The 21,322-nt window shown below is 42.0% G+C and overlaps 1 protein-coding gene across 1 annotated transcript in view; it reads left to right on the top strand.

Moving 5' to 3' along the window:
- The window catches only part of PRRX2 (paired related homeobox 2), a 112,199-nt gene extending 91,191 nt beyond the window's left edge, over positions 1–21,008 (top strand). The window contains exons 3-4 of the mRNA XM_053695341.1: positions 11,932–12,110; positions 16,958–21,008. Coding sequence (XP_053551316.1) covers positions 11,932–12,110; positions 16,958–17,108 — 330 coding nt within the window. The 3' untranslated portion in view covers positions 17,109–21,008. The remainder of the gene's footprint in view (positions 1–11,931; positions 12,111–16,957) is intronic.
- Positions 21,009–21,322: the final 314 nt, after the last annotated feature.

The raw sequence follows: 21,322 nt of genomic DNA, 5'->3' as shown, positions 1-21,322 counted from the left end.
CTATAAGTACAACAAACATTTAGAAGGTATACCATGTCGCACAAACTTTGCAACCAAAAAACAACTGTAACACACACTAACTTAAAGTTAGAAATTGGTAGAACATGTAAAAAAATATAATCATAGCAGACCATAAAAAATAAGGTTGTGTCTCACGTAGGTTATAGTGAAATATATATCTATATATACACACATATAATCTGAGTGAGTGGTGTTTAATATAAGACCTGTAACTGTTTTGTGGAAATTATATGTGAGTTTGATTGTGGTCTCACTAAAATAGTAATTAATATAGAATGGTTATAGGTCTTCAGGACTGCACAAAAAATAGTAAAACAATAAAAGGTAAAAATTATATATTTAGTGAGTTTTGAAAAGGTATTAGCTATATAGCAAAAGTTTAGTAGCAAATACGTTTTTTGGCAAAAGGAAAAAATAACCAGCTAGATATGCATATAATAGTTATAGGATTTAATGTCCAGAAAAGACTCACCTCCGGAGGGATTAAATATGTAAACCAGTAGTGGTTCAGTGTTCTGTTTTATATTGAGATCTTTGGTAGCAAGCTTAGAGGGAAGAGCTGCTCTCAGAGCTGAAGCGTTGATCCGGACAAACCGGAAGTGCGGCTGGTCCGTGAAACCGGAAGTCCTCGGGTGTCACGCAAACAGCGTGTGAAGATTGAGATCTTCAGGTAGGCAGGCAGGAATAATCCACAATGCGAGCGGCTCAGGAGGGAAGCATGAAACTTCAATACCAAGCAAGGTACTGAAGGTTTCATGCTCCTTTATAGGCAGAATCAGAGGTGTTACTACGCCTCTTTAAAGAGACAGGCTCCTTTTGTTACAACAACGGACTATCTTATATATTGCAACTAGTATTATACCTACAGAATCACTACAAAATTTTAAGACCAGGTCAATGGTGATCTCTGTATGCAAATATAATCAATTGTATATATTTATGAGATTATTTTCGAATTGAAAACAACTCAAAACCTAATTTCAAATAAGATATTTGCATAAGATATCAGAAAGCATCACAAGCCTGTATATTTAATTAATAATATATGTTACAGACAATACAGTTCTCTCTATTCTCAATTCCATATATACAATAACGGTGCTAGCAACTGTCATTTATCAATACTATTGTTACCCATAATTGAACAAGTAGAGATCTATTCTGTTATAAGTGAACTACATTCATTACCTTTGATATATTTATTCAAAGAAACAGTTGCACTATAGGATATCAGAAGGCACTATAAGCCTGTATATTCAATTCATGAATATATGTTACCGATAACACATTTTATCTCCACTTTCAATGTTATATATAATACAATAGTGACAGTTATTGCCTTTCACCAATATTATTGTCATTAATAATTCAACAAGCAGAGATTTATTCTGTCCTAAATGAACCACATTTATCAACTCTAAATCATTCAAGTACTATTCACTTTTCAAGGTGATCTATTTGGTCATCTGATACTCATTCGACCCTCTAGGTGATTATACTGCCACACACCAGTTAATATTTGGAACCTATAAAGTGTAGCACCAATAGTTCTGAGTGTGTGTTTTTAATTAATTGCTTTCCTTGTTTTAATATATAAATTCTATTGAAAGTTAAATTCCCATCTTCTTATCTTTGGTTTAAGATTGGATAATTATTACATGTTGTGATAACAGCTATAGTGATCTCATTCTAGAATACATTCATTTGTAAACTTCCTGAGTGCTATATGTGTATGCTTAGATAGGAGGTTTCTCAACCGCCTTGAATTTTTCCCAAAGTTTGCTTTATACACATCACCATTCAGCTCTATTTATATTTCAATCACTGTATTTATTTATTGAATCTGAGCTATAGGAAGTTCTATTTAATTTACTAGTAGTGCCATTGGATCCTTTTTTTTTTTCTTTTCGGTAAATGCACATACATATGCCTCTTCTGATTGGCTCAACAAATGTGCTCCTTTAGTTCCTAATACTGCATCGCTGCGCTGGTGCTGGCTTTATCTATGCGTTTATTCCCTTTACAGGTGAAATAATAACATGCTATAACATATTAGTGCATGTGCTCCTGGTTTTCCCTCTGAGCGCATCTGGGCAGCTGTCTAGTCACAGCCCGGCCCGATCGCACCATTACACTCAATGTAGCTCGCTCCCGCTGTCAGACAGAGCAAGAGCTAGCTACATTGAGTGTAATGGCGCGATCGGCCCGGGTTTACTGGCCCTTTAAAGATATGTAGAATGGTAACATGTGAATGACCAGCAGATATCTACCTGTGAGACTGGTTGAGATAACATTGTTAAGCCGTGAAAAACAAAAAGCTCAGCAGAATATCAATTCCTATGGCGCCTATAAGGAATCTCACCAGTACTATGAGTCTCCTATGTGTGTTATATATCACAACAGGGCTCACAAAACAATTGTAATTAAAAAAACTTTGTATGAAATATAGAAATCAAATTCATCAATTTTATGGGAAAATTCTAATTTGTATTGAAATTACCTAGGAAAACAATATTTAATAAACACTGGCGAAATCATAAAACTAGACTGAACAAGGATAAGTGCTGTGAAAGTTATACTTATAATGCACAATTCAAAGCATATTATTTTCATTATTGCGAGTGTCCTTGCTGCTGCTAGTGGGCTGAACAGCGCGTTCCTTGTGCATAACTGAATGCTGTTTGTGAGATCTGGTGTATTATTTTCCTTATTGTGAGTGTCCCCGCTGCTGCTAGTCGGCTGAACAGGGGCATTCCTTGTGCATAACTGAATGCTGTTTGTGAGATCTGGTGTATTATTTTCCTTATTGCGAGTGTTCCCGCTGCTGCTAGTGGGCTGAACAGCGCGTTCCTTGTGCATAACTGAATGCTGTCTGTGAGATCTGGTGTATTATTTTCCTTATTGTGAGTGTTCCTGCTGCTGCTAGTCGGCTGAACAGCACGTTCCTTGTGCATAACTGAATGCTGTTTGTGATATCTGGTGTATTATTTTCATTATTGCGAGTGTCCTTGCTGCTGCTAGTGGGCTGAACAGCGCGTTCCTTGTGCATAACTAAATGCTGTCTGTGAGATCTGGTGTATTATTTTCATTATCGTGAGTGTCCCCGCTGCTGCTAGTCAGCTGAACAGGGGCGTTCCTTCTGCATAACTGAATGCTGTTTGTGAGATCTGGTGTATTATTTTTCCTTATTGCGAGTGTTCCCGCTGCTGCTAGTGGGCTGAACAGCGCGTTCCTTGTGCATAACTGAATGCTGTCTGTGAGATCTGGTGTATTATTTTCCTTATTGTGAGTGTTCCTGCTGCTGCTAGTGGGCTGAACAGCGCGTTCCTTGTGCATAACTGAATGCTGTCTGTGAGATCTGGTGTATTATTTTCCTTATTGCGAGTGTCCCCGCTGCTGCTAGTCGGCTGAACAGCGCGTTCCTTGTGCATAACTGAATGCTGTTTGTGAGATCTGGTGTATTATTTTCCTTATTATGAGTGTCCCCGCTGCTGCTAGTGGGCTGAACAGCGCATTCCTTGTGCATAACTGAATGCTGTTTGTGAGATCTGGTGTATTATTTTCCTTATTGCGAGTGTCCCCGCTGCTGCTAGTGGGCTGAACAGCGTGTTCCTTGTGCATAACTGAATGCTGTTTGTGAGATCTGGTGTATTATTTTCCTTATTGCGAGTGTCCCCGCTGCTACTAGTGGGCTGAACAGGACGTTCCTTGTGCATAACTGAATGCTGTTTGTGAGATCTGGTGTATTATTTTCCTTATTGCAAGTGTCCCCTCTGCTGCTAGTGGGCTGAACAACGCGTTCCTTGTGCATAACTGAATGCTGTCTGTGAGATCTGGTGTATTATTTTCCTTATTGCGAGTGTCCCCGCTGCTGCTAGTCGGCTGAACAGCCCGTTCCTTGTGCATAACTGAATGCTGTTTGTGAGATCTGGTGTATTATTTTCCTTATTGCGAGTGTCCCCGCTGCTGCTAGTCGGCTGAACAGCGCGTTCCTTGTGCATAACTGAATGCTGTTTGTGAGATCTGGTGTATTATTTTCCTTATTGCGAGTGTCCCCGCTTCTGCTAGTGGGCTGAACATGACGTTCCTTGTGCATAACTGAATGCTGTTTGTGAGATCTGGTGTATTATTTTCCTTATTGCGAGTGTTCCCGCTGCTGCTAGTTGGCTGAACAGCGCGTTCCTTGTGCATAACTGAATGCTGTCTGTGAGATCTGGTGTATTATTTTCCTTATTGTGAGTGTTCCTGCTGCTGCTAGTCGGCTGAACAGCACGTTCCTTGTGCATAACTGAATGCTGTTTGTGAGATCTGGTGTATTATTTTCATTATTGCGAGTGTCCTTGCTGCTGCTAGTGGGCTGAACAGCGCGTTCCTTGTGCATAACTGAATGCTGTCTGTGAGATCTGGTGTATTATTTTCCTTATTGTGAGTGTCCCCGCTGCTGCTAGTCAGCTGAACAGGGGCGTTCCTTGTGCATAACTGAATGCTGTTTGTGAGATCTGGTGTATTATTTTCCTTATTGCGAGTGTTCCCGCTGCTGCTAGTGGGCTGAACAGCGCGTTCCTTGTGCATAACTGAATGCTGTCTGTGAGATCTGGTGTATTATTTTCCTTATTGTGAGTGTTCCTGCTGCTGCTAGTCGGCTGAACAGCACGTTCCTTGTGCATAACTGAATGCTGTTTGTGAGATCTGGTGTATTATTTTCCTTATTGTGAGTGTTCCTGCTGCTGCTAGTCGGCTGAACAGCGTGTTCCTTGTGCATAACTGAATGCTGTTTGTGAGATCTGGTGTATTATTTTCCTTATTGTGAGTTTTCCTGCTGCTGCTAGTGGGCTGAACAGCGCGTTCCTTGTGCATAACTGAATGCTGTCTGTGAGATCTGGTGTATTATTTTCCTTATTGCGAGTGTCCCCGCTGCTGCTAGTCGGCTGAACAGCGCGTTCCTTGTGCATAACTGAATGCTGTTTGTGAGATCTGGTGTATTATTTTCCTTATTATGAGTGTCCCCGCTGCTGCTAGTGGGCTGAACAGCGCGTTCCTTGTGCATAACTGAATGCTGTTTGTGAGATCTGGTGTATTATTTTCCTTATTGCGAGTGTCCCCGCTGCTGCTAGTGGGCTGAACAGCGTGTTCCTTGTGCATAACTGAATGCTGTTTGTGAGATCTGGTGTATTATTTTCCTTATTGCGAGTGTCCCTGCTGCTACTAGTGGGCTGAACAGGACGTTCCTTGTGCATAACTGAATGCTGTTTGTGAGATCTGGTGTATTATTTTCCTTATTGTGAGTGTTCCTGCTGCTGCTAGTCGGCTGAACAGCGCGTTCCTTGTGCATAACTGAATGCTGTTTGTGAGATCTGGTGTATTATTTTCCTTATTGTGAGTGTTCCTGCTGCTGCTAGTGGGCTGAACAGCGCGTTCCTTGTGCATAACTGAATGCTGTCTGTGAGATCTGGTGTATTATTTTCCTTATTGCGAGTGTCCCCGCTGCTGCTAGTCGGCTGAACAGCGCGTTCCTTGTGCATAACTGAATGCTGTTTGTGAGATCTGGTGTATTATTTTCCTTATTGCGAGTGTCCCCGCTGCTGCTAGTGGGCTGAACAGCGTGTTCCTTGTGCATAACTGAATGCTGTTTGTGAGATCTGGTGTATTATTTTCCTTATTGCGAGTGTCCCCGCTGCTGCTAGTCGGCTGAACAGCGCGTTCCTTGTGCATAACTGAATGCTGTCTGTGAGATCTGGTATATTATTTTCCTTATTGCGAGTGTTCCCGCTGCTGCTAGTCGGCTGAACAGCGCGTTCCTTATGCATAACTGAATGCTGTTTGTGAGATCTGGTGTATTATTTTCCTTATTGCGAGTGTCCCCGCTTCTGCTAGTGGGCTGAACATGACGTTCCTTGTGCATAACTGAATGCTGTTTGTGAGATCTGGTGTATTATTTTCCTTATTACGAGTGTCCCCGCTGCTGCTAGTCGGCTGAACAGCGCGTTCCGTGTGCATAACTGAATGCTGTTTGTGAGATCTGGTGTATTATTTTCCTTATTATGAGTGTCCCCGCTGCTGCTAGTGGGCTGAACAGCGCGTTCCTTGTGCATAACTGAATGCTGTTTGTGAGATCTGGTGTATTATTTTCCTTATTGCGAGTGTCCCCGCTGCTGCTAGTGGGCTGAACAGCGTGTTCCTTGTGCATAACTGAATGCTGTTTGTGAGATCTGGTGTATTATTTTCCTTATTGCGAGTGTCCCCGCTGCTACTAGTGGGCTGAACAGGACGTTCCTTGTGCATAACTGAATGCTGTTTGTGAGATCTGGTGTATTATTTTCCTTATTGCAAGTGTCCCCTCTGCTGCTAGTGGGCTGAACAATGCGTTCCTTGTGCATAACTGAATGCTGTCTGTGAGATCTGGTGTATTATTTTCCTTATTGCGAGTGTCCCCGCTGCTGCTAGTCGGCTGAACAGCGCGTTCCTTGTGCATAACTGAATGCTGTTTGTGAGATCTGGTGTATTATTTTCCTTATTGCAAGTGTCCCCGCTGCTGCTAGTGGGCTGAACAGCGTGTTCCTTGTGCATAACTGAATGCTGTTTGTGAGATATGGTGTATTATTTTCCTTATTGCGAGTGTTCCCGCTGCTGCTAGTCGGCTGAATAGTGCGTTCCTTGTGCATAACTGAATGCTGTTTGTGAGATCTGGTGTATTATTTTCCTTATTGCGAGTGTCCCCGCTTCTGCTATTGGGCTGAACATGACGTTCCTTGTGCATAACTGAATGCTGTTTGTGAGATCTGGTGTATTATTTTCCTTATTGCGAGTGTTCCCGCTGCTGCTAGTGGGCTGAACAGTGCGTTCCTTGTGCATAACTGAATGCTGTCTGTGAGATCTGGTGTATTATTTTCCTTATTGTGAGTGTTCCTGCTGCTGCTAGTCGGCTGAACAGCACATTCCTTGTGCATAACTGAATGCTGTTTGTGATATCTGGTGTATTATTTTCATTATTGCGAGTGTCCTTGCTGCTGCTAGTGGGCTGAACAGCGCGTTCCTTGTGCATAACTGAATGCTGTCTGTGAGATCTGGTGTATTATTTTCCTTATTGTGAGTGTCCCCACTGCTGCTAGTCGGCTGAACAGGGGCGTTCCTTGTGCATAACTGAATGCTGTTTGTGAGATCTGGTGTATTATTTTCCTTATTGCAAGTGTTCCCGCTGCTGCTAGTGGGCTGAACAGCGCGTTCCTTGTGCATAACTGAATGCTGTCTGTGAGATCTGGTGTATTATTTTCCTTATTGTGAGTGTTCCTGCTGCTGCTAGTCGGCTGAACAGCACGTTCCTTGTGCATAACTGAATGCTGTTTGTGAGATCTGGTGTATTATTTTCCTTATTGTGAGTGTTCCTGCTGTTGCTAGTCGGCTGAACAGCGCGTTCCTTGTGCATAACTGAATGCTGTTTGTGAGATCTGGTGTATTATTTTCCTTATTGCGAGTGTTCCCGCTGCTGCTAGTGGGCTGAACAGCGCGTTCCTTGTGCATAACTGAATGCTGTCTGTGAGATCTGGTGTATTATTTTCCTTATTGTGAGTGTTCCTGCTGCTGCTAGTCGGCTGAACAGCACGTTCCTTGTGCATAACTGAATGCTGTTTGTGAGATCTGGTGTATTATTTTCCTTATTGCGAGTGTCCCCGCTGCTGCTAGTCGGCTGAACAGCGCGTTCCTTGTGCATAACTGAATGCTGTTTGTGAGATCTGGTGTATTATTTTCCTTATTATGAGTGTCCCCGCTGCTGCTAGTGGGCTGAACAGCGCGTTCCTTGTGCATAACTGAATGCTGTTTGTGAGATCTGGTGTATTATTTTCCTTATTGTGAGTGTCCCCGCTGCTGCTAGTGGGCTGAACAGTGCGTTCCTTGTGCATAACTGAATGCTGTCTGTGAGATCTGGTATATTATTTTCCTTATTGTGAGTGTTCCTGCTGCTGCTAGTGGGCTGAACAGCGCGTTCCTTGTGCATAACTGAATGCTGTTTGTGAGATCTGGTGTATTATTTTCCTTATTGCGAGTGTCCCCGCTGCTGCTAGTGGGCTGAACAGCGTGTTCCTTGTGCATAACTGAATGCTGTTTGTGAGATCTGGTGTATTATTTTCCTTATTGCGAGTGTCCCCGCTGCTACTAGTGGGCTGAACAGGACATTCCTTGTGCATAACTGAATGCTGTTTGTGAGATCTGGTGTATTATTTTCCTTATTGTGAGTGTTCCTGCTGCTGCTAGTCGGCTGAACAGCGCGTTCCTTGTGCATAACTGAATGCTGTTTGTGAGATCTGGTGTATTATTTTCCTTATTGTGAGTGTTCCTGCTGCTGCTAGTGGGCTTAACAGTGCGTTCCTTGTGCATAACTGAATGCTGTCTGTGAGATCTGGTGTATTATTTTCCTTATTGCGAGTGTCCCCGCTGCTGCTAGTCGGCTGAACAGCGCGTTCCTTGTGCATAACTGAATGCTGTTTGTGAGATCTGGTGTATTATTTTCCTTATTGCGAGTGTTCCCGCTGCTGCTAGTCGGCTGAACAGCGCGTTCCTTGTGCATAACTGAATGCTGTTTGTGAGATCTGGTGTATTATTTTCCTTATTGCGAGTGTCCCCGCTGCTGCTAGTCGGCTGAACAGCGCGTTCCTTGTGCATAACTGAATGCTGTTTGTGAGATCTGGTGTATTATTTTCCTTATTGCGAGTGTTCCCGCTGCTGCTAGTGGGCTGAACAGCGTGTTCCTTGTGCATAACTGAATGCTGTTTGTGAGATCTGGTGTATTATTTTTCCTTATTGCGAGTGTCCCCGCTGCTGCTAGTGGGCTGAACAGGACGTTCCTTGTGCATAACTGAATGCTGTTTGTGAGATCTGGTGTATTATTTTCCTTTATGCGAGTGTCCCGCTGCTGCTAGTCGGCTGAACAGCGCGTTCCTTGTGCATAACTGAATGCTGTCTGTGAGATCTGGTTTATTATTTTCCTTATTGTGAGTGTCCCCGCTGCTGCTAGTGGGCTGAACAGCGCATTCCTTGTGCATAACTGAATGCTGTTTGTGAGATCTGGTGTATTATTTTCCTTATTGCGAGTGTCCCGCTGCTGCTAGTGAGCTGAACAGTGCGTTCGTTTTGCATAACTGAATGCTGTTTGTGAGATCTGGTTTATTATTTTCCTTATTGTGAGTGTCCCCGCTGCTGCTAGTCGGCTGAACAGTGCGTTCCTTGTGCATAACTGAATGCTGTCTGTGAGATCTGGTTTATTATTTTCCTTATTGTGAGTGTCCCCGCTGCTGCTAGTCGGCTGAACAGCGCGTTCCTTGTGCATAACTGAATGCTGTTTGTGAGATCTGGTGTATTATTTTCCTTATTGCGAGTGTCCCGCTGCTGCTAGTGAGCTGAACAGTGCGTTCGTTTTGCATAACTGAATGCTGTTTGTGAGATCTGGTGTATTATTTTCCTTATTGTGAGTGTTCCTGCTGCTGCTAGTCGGCTGAACAGCGCGTTCCTTGTGCATAACTGAATGCTGTCTGTGAGATCTGGTGTATTATTTTCCTTATTGCGAGTGTCCCCGCTGCTGCTAGTCGGCTGAACAGTGCGTTCCTTGTGCATAACTGAATGCTGTCTGTGAGATCTGGTGTATTATTTTCCTTATTGCGAGTGTCCCCGCTGCTGCTAGTGGGCTGAACAGCGCGTTCCTTGTGCATAACTGAATGCTGTCTGTGAGATCTGGTGTATTATTTTCCTTATTGTGAGTGTCCCCGCTGCTGCTAGTGGGCTGAACAACGCATTCCTTGTGCATAACTGAATGCTGTCTGTGAGATCTGGTGTATTATTTTCCTTATTGCGAGTGTCCCCGCTGCTGCTAGTGGGCTGAACAGGGACGTTCCTTGTGCATAACTGAATGCTGTCTGTGAGATCTGGTATATTATTTTCCTTATTGTGAGTGTCCCCGCTGCTGCTAGTGGGCTGAACAGCGCATTCCTTGTGCATAACTGAATGCTGTCTGTGAGATCTGGTGTATTATTTTCCTTATTGCGAGTGTTCCCGCTGCTTCTAGTGGGCTGAACAGGACATTCCTTGTGCATAACTGAATGCTGTCTGTGAGATCTGGTGTATTATTTTCCTTATTGCGAGTGTTCCCGCTGCTGTTAGTCGGCTGAACAGCGCGTTCCTTGTGCATAACTGAATGCTGTTTGTGAGATCTGGTGTATTATTTTCCTTATTGTGAGTGTCCCCGCTGCTGCTAGTGGGCGTTCCTTGTGCATAACTGAATGCTGTCTGTGAGATCTGGTATATTATTTTCCTTATTGAGAGTGTTCCCGCTGCTGCTAGTGGGCTGAACAGCGCGTTCCTTGTGCATAACTGAATGCTGTTTGTGAGATCTGGTGTATTATTTTCCTTATTGCGAGTGTCCCCGCTGCTGCTAGTGGGCTGAACAGGACATTCCTTGTGCATAACTGAATGCTGTCTGTGAGATCTGGTGTATTATTTTCCTTATTGCGAGTGTTCCCGCTGCTCTTAGTCGGCTGAACAGCGCGTTCCTTGTGCATAACTGAATGCTGTTTGTGAGATCTGGTGTATTATTTTCCTTATTGTGAGTGTCCCCGCTGCTGCTAGTGGGCGTTCCTTGTGCATAACTGAATGCTGTTTGTGAGATCTGGTGTATTATTTTCCTTATTGCGAGTGTCCCCGCTGCTGCTAGTGGGCTGAACAGGACATTCCTTGTGCATAACTGAATGCTGTCTGTGAGATCTGGTGTATTATTTTCCTTATTGCGAGTGTTCCCGCTGCTCTTAGTCGGCTGAACAGCGCGTTCCTTGTGCATAACTGAATGCTGTTTGTGAGATCTGGTGTATTATTTTCCTTATTGTGAGTGTCCCCGCTGCTGCTAGTGGGCGTTCCTTGTGCATAACTGAATGCTGTCTGTGAGATCTGGTATATTATTTTCCTTATTGAGAGTGTTCCCGCTGCTGCTAGTGGGCTGAACAGCGCGTTCCTTGTGCATAACTGAATGCTGTTTGTGAGATCTGGTGTATTATTTTCCTTATTGCGAGTGTCCCCGCTGCTGCTAGTGGGCGTTCCTGGCGCATAACTGAATGCTGTTTGTGAGATCTGGTATATTCTCTAAACATGTTCCTTCTACAGATCTCATAGGTTTTTCTCACAAACTGAAAGCTGGTGTCAATTCAAACCATGTAATACCCTACTAGAAACCACCTATAGGAGATAGAGGAGATTAATATACTACACACTGCAAGTAATCTGAATTCTGACAGCAGCATATCAATTATAAAGTGCGCCCCCTGGTCCCTGCTAACTTTACTCTCTCCTGTAAAATTTCCTTTTCCAGCGAGCTCTATTATTTTCTATAGGAGGCATCTTGCAACTCGCAGGGACAGCCCCTGTTTTTTAAAATTCCCTGAGGGCAGTGCCTGTGGTTTCTCACATCTGATCTGGCAAATGTTAGATAACTGGGTACCCCAATAAACGTCATGTCTAGCATGAAGTGCTATGTATCACGTGTGTACAACAGAACTAGGGGGTTCTGATTGTGGGCTACCTGTGTATGCTGCTCCTGATTGGTCACATTTGCAGGGGGTTAAATACATAGATACATGCAAGCTTTGAGCAGTATTATGGAACACAGAACATGTTATTACTTAAGAATGTGATGTGGAGTGTAGAGAATGAGGACAGTATTCTGTATTATCCACTGAGCATTGTGCGATCTCTTCTCATCTTGTATATATGGGTTATCTTTCCTATGTCATTGTCTGTTTGTCTTTAATACCACAGCATGTTATTAGCACACAATATTATTTATGCAGAAGTCTTCTATCGGTGTGATTCACTTGTGAGTATGGTCTTCTACAGTGAATGTGATATTGTGTAACTGCTCTCTCTCCGGTAAAGGTCTGGTTCCAGAACAGGAGAGCAAAGTTCAGACGAAACGAGAGAGCAATGCTAGCCAATCGCTCATCCTCCCTTCTAAAAGCATACGCCCAAGATACCGCAGCGGAGCAACAAGTTACCACACGGCCACCATCTCTGACACCAGAGTATCTGCCTTGGAACTCAAATAGCAACTACAGGTGACTGTTGCATAACGTTATATACACTGCATTCTTATTAGCAAAAGTAATGAGGTCTATATTTCATAGAGGAATATATATGCAAATGTATAAGGTAATCCAGCATTTAAAAACACTAACTTCTCATCTTTCTGGCAGCTAAATGGTTAACATGAATTTACAGTCACATGTGCAGCTACAACATATTGTACATTTCAGTCGGATAGTGCGATATTCTGCCTTATATAGACATTGTAATCGCACACTAGATTGCCTCATAACCGTCATGCAAACCAATCAATTTCTCCATTCTCGATGCGGATACCTGTTTTTGAGTTTCAGTTCTTGAAACCAAATACTCTGAAGCCCAAGGCTCCACTATATTTTGGGCTCGATTTATCAATCAAGGGCAGACAGGGGTGTACATATTCGCACATGTCCGCCCCAGTTCTCCTCTGGTGGGCAACTATCCTCTGCCGGAATTTAACATTGCACACGAGCGCTATTTTGCAATCCTGCCCACGCACAACCAATCACGCACGGGCAGGAGCTGTCAGTCTCCTGTCGGACGAGCCCGGGGAGATCTAAATTCTTTACCTAAGATGTGGAGAAGAGCGTATGGAAGCAGCGGTCTGATGACCACTGCTTGATAAATACTGACTGCAGGTTCCCTTGTGAGAACCTGCAGTCGTAGGGGAGAAGGCTTGATAAATCGAGGACGAAGAATACTAAATGTAACATCCCGGTGAACACTTAAATGTTCAAATCCAATAAAAACACGTTTAATGCTTATCAATGCATTGATCTTAATCACTAAGTATTAAAGGCATCATGAAAAGTGAAGTATACTGCTGGCGTGAGTTTTTATACAATTGCACAGCAGTGCATATCTCAGCGGTCACATAGACGTTGTGCATTAACTGCCTTGTTTGATTCCCTACACGCTGAATGTACAGCGCTTTATAAGCAGTAACTTATAACACGTGGACCAGTCATTAAAGGGACACTAAACCCACATTTTTTCTTTCAAGATTCAGATAGAGCAGCAATTTTAAAGGGCCATAATACCCAAATGTTTAAACACTTGAAAGTGATGCAGCATAGCTGTAAAAAGCTGACTAGAAAATATCACCTGAACATCTCTATGTAAAAAAGAAAGATATTTTACCTCAAAAGTTCCTCAGTAGCCACCTCCCATTGTAAAGGATTTCTAAGCAGCATATTAGTATGTCTGTCCCGGGACAGCTGAAAGGATGAGCCTCGTGCACTCTCATATTTTTTCCCTATTCAGTGTAAGGAAGTTTACTATGAAATCTGAGAGTTAAGTGAAATCTCATGAGATCACAGTAAAAGAGTTCATGACCTCAGCACTGCTGATGCTGATTGGCTGCTGTTCATTTCTTCATTTTTTTTTTTTTTTACCTGCACCTGGGAGCAGCTGAGTATAACTTTTACACAGAACTTACTCTGCTGAGCTGAGGAGATTGTGAGGTAAAATCTCTTCCTTTTTTACATAGAGATGCTCAGGTGATATTTTCCTGTCAGCTTTTTACAGTTATACTGCATCAGTTTCAAGGGATTTAGCATATGAGTATTATGTCGCTTTAAGCAACTTTTTAATTTACACGTACTATCAATTTTTCTTTGTTCTCTTGCTATCTTTATTTAAAAAGCAGGCGTTTAAAGCTTAGGAGCCAGCCCATTTTAGGTTCAGCACCCTGGATAGCGCTTGCTGATTGGTGGCTACATTTAGCAAACCAATAAGCAAGCATAACCCAGGTTCTCAACCAAAATGGGCCAGCTCCTAAGCTTTACATTCCTGCTTCTTAAATAAAGATAGCAAGAGAACAAAGAAAATTTGATTATAGGAGTAACTTAGAAAGTTGCTTAAAATTACTGCTCTATCTGAATCATAAAATAAAAAATTTGGGTTTAGTGTCCCTTTAAAGAATCCAGGTTCCAATATGCACCTTGTTTATAACTTTTCCATACCTTACTAACGGCTAGATTACAAGTTTTGCGGTATGAGTGAAAAAGAAGCGTTAAGGCTGGTATTATGAGTCTTGCAGGTTTAGGGGCACCGCACACTTTTTTGGCCTTAACGCAACATAATTACCGCAGCTTTCAAAAAGTCATTTTTCAATGGGACTTCCTTTGCGCTGGTATTACGAGTCTGCCTGTGAGGCCAAAAAGTGAGCGGTACAGCCTATACCGCCAAGATCCATACCGTAAACTGAAAGTCAGTAGTTATGAGTTTTACGCTACAGCTGTAACATAAAACTCATAACTAAAGTGCTAAAAAGTACACTAACACCCATAAACTACCTATTAACCCCTAAACCGAGGCCCTCCCGTATCGCAAAATCTAAAATAAAATTATTAACCCCTAATCTGCCGCTCCAGACATCGCCGCCACTATAATAAACATATTAACCCCTAAACCGCCGCACTCCTGCATAACAAGCACTAGTTAAATATTATTAACCCCTAATCTGCCACCCCTAACATCGCCGCCACCTACCTACATTTATTAACCCCTAATCTTCCGCCACCAACATCGCCGCCACTATACTAAAGTTATTAACCTCTAAACCTAACCATAACCCTAACACCCACTAACTTTAATGTAATTAAAATAAATCTAAATAAATAAATAAAACCTACTATTAATAACTAAATTATTCCGATTTAAAACTAAATACTTATCTATAAAATAAACCCTAAGATAGCTACAATATAACTAATAGTTACATTGTAGGTAGCTTAGGTTTTATTTTTATTTCACAGGCAAGTTTGGATTTATTTTAACTAGGTAGAATAGTTACTAAATAGTTATTAACTATTTACTTACTACCTAGCTAAAATAAATACAAATTTACCTGTAAAATAAAACCTAACCTGAGTTACACTAACACCCAACCTTACACTACAATTAAATAAATTACATAAATTAAATACAATTAACTAAATTACAAAAAAACCCACTAAATTACACAAAATAAAAAAGAAATTATCAGATATTTAAACTAATTACACCTAATCTAATAGCCCTATCAAAATAAAAAAAAAAAACTAGCCTAAACTAAACTACCAATAGCCCTTAAAAGGGCCTTTTGCGGGGCATTGCCCCAAAGAAATCAGCTCTTTTACCTTTAAAAAAAAATACAAACAACCCCCCAACAGTAAAACCCACCACCCTTACAACCTGGCTTCGTTGAGGATGGATGTCCGGTCTTCAAAAACTGTAAGTGGATCTTTGGGGGTTAGTGTTAGGTTTTTTTAAGGGTTTATTGGGTGGGTTTTATTTTTAGATTAGGGTTTTGGGCGGAAAGAGAGCTAAATGCCCTTTTAAGGGCAATGCCCATCCACATGCCATTTTCAGGGCAATGAGGAGCTTAGGTTTTTTTAGTTAGGATTTTATTTGGGGGGGGGGTTTGGTAGTTTAGTTTAGGCTAGGGTTTTTTTTTATTTTGGGGGGCTTTTTTATTTTGATAGGGCATTTAGATTAGGTGTAATTAGTTTAAATATCTGATAATTTCTTTTTGTATTTTGTGTAATTTAGTGTTTGTTTTTGTGTGTAATTTATTTAATTGTATTTAATTTATGTAATTTATTTAATTGTAGTGTAAGGTTAGGTGTTAGTGTAAGACAGGTTAGGTTTTATTTTACAGGTAAATTAGTATTTATTTAGCTAGGTAGTTAGTAAATAGTTAATAACTATTTATTAACTAGTCTAACTAGTTAAAATAAATACAAACTTGCCTGTGATATAAAAATAAAACCTAAGCTAGCTACAATGTAACTATTAGTTATATTGTAGCAAGCTTAGGGTTTATTTTATAGGTAAGTATTTAGTTTTAAATAGGAATTATTTAGTTATTAATAGTAGGTTTTATTTAGATTTATTTTAATTACATTAAAGTTAGTGGGTGTTAGGGTTAGACTTAGGGTTAGGTTTAGGGGTTAATTAATTTAGTATAGTGGTGGCGACGTTGGGGGCGGCAGATTAGGGGTTAATACGTGTAGGTAGGTTGCGTAGACATTGGGGGCGGGAGATTAGGGGTTAATAACATAATGTGAGTGTCGGTGATGTTGGGGGCAGCAGATTAGTGGTTAATAAGTATAATGTAGGTGTCTGCGATGTCAGCGGCAGCAGATTAGGGGTTAATAAGTGTAAGATTAGGGGTGTTTAGACTCGGGGTTCATGTTAGGGTGTTAGGTGTAAACATAAATTTTCTTTCCCCATATGAATCAATGGGGCTGCGTTACGGAGCTTTAGGCTCCTTTTTTGCAGGTGTTAGACTTTTTTTTCAGCCGGCTCTCCCCATTGATGCCTATGGGGAAATCGTGCACAAGCACGTAAAACCAGCTCACCGCAGCTTTCAGCAGCGCTGGTATTGGAGTGCGGTATGGAGCTCAATTTTTCTCTATGCTCACTTTTTGCCTGCTAACGCCGGGTTTTTGTAAACCTGTAATACCAGCGCTGTATGTAAGTGAGCGGTGACAATAACTTGCAAGTTATTACCGAGCAGCTCTTACCGCAAAACTCGTAATCTAGCCGTAAATTATTTATTGTAGAAAAACGTCTACTGAAATGTTAACATATTTTAAAGTGCTTTAAAAATAAGTTGGTTTGTTTTAGGATTTTTTTATTTTTTTTTTAACAAAAAACTTTAAATGACTCGAGTATACAAAATCATGTAAATCAGATCCTTTTAAACTGCTGTTGTGCCTGTGTTGAGATTACTGAAGTTCACAATACTAGATTTAAGTGTATATACAAATATTGGGTACAACCTTTAGCATTATATATAATAAGGCCTTACTATATGGCATAGTGACTAAAACCTGTAATTCTTATTTTTCAGCAGCTCCACTTTACCAGCCTATAGTCCAACTACAACTCAAAGTGCCACAGTACCCACGCAAGAAGTGAACATGGCCGACAGTATCGCAAGCCTGCGTCTAAAAGCCAAGGAGTTTAGCATGAATCAGAGCCAGGTGTCCACTGTGAACTGAGCTATGACCATTGTCAGGCAAACATTAGCACAGGGTGTGCCGGACACACCTACCATGTGCCTATGGGGCTAGGAAGCAACATTACTAGGCACATTTCTGTTATAAACACCAACCTGCTGCTACCTTAGGAAGATGATCGTTTTATATTATCATATTCTATGAAACAGTGTTTATCAAGTGGTTAAATATAATCAACATTTGCAGAAACAATAAAATTGTTTTCTTCAAATTAAGATCATTAGCAACTCTGATCATCATATCTACAGGGCACAACACCCTTTAACCCAGCCCATACTCTATATAGCTATAGGCAATAATCACACGCCCCTCACTTTCATAGACTGTAATCACAAAGACTGAGCTCACGCCCCTCACTTCCATAGTCTGTAATCACAAAGACTGAGCTCACGCCCCGCACATGCATAGTCTGTAATCACAAAGACTGAGCTCACGCCCCTCACTTCCATAAACTGTAATCACAAAGAATGAGCTCCTGCCACTCACTTCCATATACTGTAATCGCACAGACTGAGCTCATGCCCCCCACGTCCATAGTCTGTAATCACACAGACCGAGCTCACACCCCTCATGTCCATAGTCTGTAATCAGAAAGACTGAGCTCACGCCCCTCACGTCCATAGTCTGTAATCACACAGACAGAGCTCACACCCCTCATGTCCATAGTCTGTAATCACACAGACTGAGCTCATGCCCCTCATGTCCATAGTCTGTAATCACACAGACCGAGCTCACACCCCTCATGTCCATAGTCTGTAATCACACAGACTGAGCTCATGCCCCTCATGTCCATAGTCTGTAATCAGAAAGACTGAGCTCATGCCCCTCACATCCATAGTCTGTAATCAGAAAGACTGAGCTCACGCCCCTCACGTCCATAGTCTGTAATCACACAGACAGAGCTCACACCCCTCATGTCCATAGTCTGTAATCACACAGACTGAGCTCATGCCCCTCATGTCCATAGTCTGTAATCAGAAAGACTGAGCTCATGCCCCTCACGTTCATAGTCTGTAATCACACAGACAGAGCTCACACCCCTCATGTCCATAGTCTGTAATCACACAGACTGAGCTCATGCCCCTCATGTCCATAGTCTGTAATCAGAAAGACTGAGCTCATGCCCCTCACATCCATAGTCTGTAATCAGAAAGACTGAGCTCACGCCCCTCACGTCCATAGTCTGTAATCACACAGACAGAGCTCACACCCCTCATGTCCATAGTCTGTAATCACACAGACTGAGCTCATGCCCCTCATGTCCATAGTCTGTAATCAGAAAGACTGAGCTCATGCCCCTCACGTTCATAGTCTGTAATCACACAGACAGAGCTCACACCCCTCATGTCCATAGTCTGTAATCAGAAAGACTGAGCTCACGCCCCTCACGTCCATAGTCTGTAATCACAACTGAGCTCATGCCCCTCACGTCCATAGTCTGTAATCACACAGACTGAGCTCATGCCCCTCACGTTCATAGTCTGTAATCACACAGACTGAGCTCATGCCCCTCACATGCATAGTCTGTAATCACAAAGACTAAGCTCATGCCCCTCACATCCATAGTCTGTAATCACAAAGACTGAGATCACGCCCCTCACATCCATAGTCATTAATCACACAGACTGAGCTCATGCCCCTCACATCCATAGTCTGTAATCACAAAGACTGAGATCACGCCCCGCACATCCATAGTCTGTAATCACACAGAATGAGCTCATGCCCCTCACATTCATAGTCTGTAATCACAAAGACTGAGATCACGCCCCTCACATCCATAGTCTGTAATCACACAGAATGAGCTCATGCCCCTCACATTCATAGTCTGTAATCACAAAGACTGAAATCACGCCTCTCACATGCATAGTCTGTAATCACAAAGACTGAGCTCATGCCCCTCACATCCATAGTCTGTAATCACACAGACTGAGCTCACGCCCCTCACATCCATAGTCTGTAATCACAAAGACTGAAATCACGCCTCTCACATGCATAGTCTGTAATCACAAAGACTGAGCTCATGCCCCTCACATCCATAGTCTGTAATCACAAAGACTGAGCTCATGCCCCTCACGTCCATAGTCTGTAATCACAACTGAGCTCATGCCTCTCACGTCCATAGTCTGTAATCACACAGAATGAGCTCATGCCCCTCACATTCATAGTCTGTAATGACACAGACTGAGCTCATGCCCCTCAAATGCATAGTCTGTTATCACACAGACTGAGCTCACACCCCTCACAACCATAGAACATAATCACAAAGACAGAGCTCACGCCCCTCACATCCATAGACCATAATCACAAAGACTGAGCTCATGCCCCTCACATCCATAGACCATAATCACAAAGACTGAGCTCTTGATCTTTTCATTCACTGAACATAATCACAAAGACTGAGCTCTTGATCTTTTCATTCACTGAACATAATCACAAAGACTGAGCTCATGCCCCTCACATCCATAAACCATAATCACAAAGACTGTGCTTTTGCCCCTCACATGTATAGACCATAATCACAAAGACTGAGCTCATGCCCTTCACATCCATAGATTGTATCACAAAGACTGAGCTCATGCCCCTCACATCATAGACCGTAATCACAAAGACTTAGCTCTTGCCCCTCACATCATAGACCATAATCACAAAGACTGAGCTCTTGCCGCTCACATCCATAGACCGTAATCACAAAGACTGAGCTCTTGCCCCTCACATCATAGACCATAATCACAAAGACTGAGCTCTTGCCGCTCACATCCATAGACCGTAATCACAAAGACTGAGCTCTTGCCCTCACATCCATAGTCTGTAATCACAAAGACTGAGCTCTTACCCCTCACATACATAGACTGTATCACAATGAATGAGCTCTTGCCCCTCACATCCATTAACCATAATCACAAAGACTGAGCTCATGCCCCTCTCATCCATAGACCGTAATCACAAAGACTGGACTCTTGCCCTTTACATCCATAGACCGTAATCACAAAGACTGAGCTTGTACCCCTCACATCCATAGACTGTATCACAATGAATGAGCTCTTGCCCCTCACATCCATAGACCCTAATCACAAAGACTGAGCTCATGCCCCTCACATCCATAGACCATAATCACAAAGACTGAGCTCATGCCCCTCACATCCATAGACCATAATCACAAAGACTGAGCTCATGACCCTCACATGCATAGACCATAATCACAAAGACCGAGCTCATGCCCCTCACATGCATAGACCATAATCACAAAGACTGAGCTCACGCCCCTCATATCCATAGACCATAATCACAAAGACTGAGCTCACAACCCTCACATCCATAGACCATAATCACAAAGACTGGGCTTTTGATCTTTTTCATTCACTGGACATAGTGGCAAGGACTGAGGCTGTACCATATAACAGAACTAAGAAATCCGGCCTCGCCTTTCATTCCATGTATTTCTTTGTGTTATCTCCTGCAGCTTAGGTGCGTGATATGTAAATATGTAGATACTTTGTACATATGTTCTGTATTTGTATTATAATTGCAGACTTAGGAACAAATTCCTTAAGTGAGAGCTGTGTTTTTTAGCTATCGTATTCATCTATTTTACACATCTCAGAGAAATATCACATTGATTTGGTGTCTGACAACAGCTGTTATACAACTCACCTGAATACAGATAGATCAGAGCTTGAAGAACATAATATCAATAGCTTGGACTGGCAGATGACGCTCATCATTGGATTTATGTCTTGTGACCACAGGTGTCTCATTATGATTATTATACATTGGACCCTTGTTGCAGTAAGTGATAAATAAATGACTTTATAGTTTTACAATGGGACAATAATATAAATACTCTACTATCTATTAAACAAAGCTGTTCTGATGAAGATCCTATGTTGCTGTAACAATGTACATTCATTTGTGGTGACAAAAACATGCTATAATGTCCCTAGCCAGGTACTGTTGTATAGGAAAAAATTGTCAACATAGAAGTTGGGCAAGAGTATGCATCTATATAGCACTTCACTCTCCCTTAATTATTTGGAAACATCAGAATCGAGGAATAAAGTGAGGTGATATATTTAAAATTTAACCTTTATTGGTTTATATTAAAATTACAAAATAAACACAACAAAACATTTAAAAGATACAGTAAAATTTAGACCAGTAAAGAATTCACTCCGCTGCCCCACTAGGAATGATAGGGG

The sequence above is a fragment of the Bombina bombina genome, chromosome 12 (assembly GCF_027579735.1).
Source record: "Bombina bombina isolate aBomBom1 chromosome 12, aBomBom1.pri, whole genome shotgun sequence".
Taxonomy (NCBI): Eukaryota; Metazoa; Chordata; class Amphibia; order Anura; family Bombinatoridae; genus Bombina; species Bombina bombina.
Note: the sequence above shows the minus strand (reverse complement) of the source record. Positions and strands in the feature narration are given on the sequence as shown.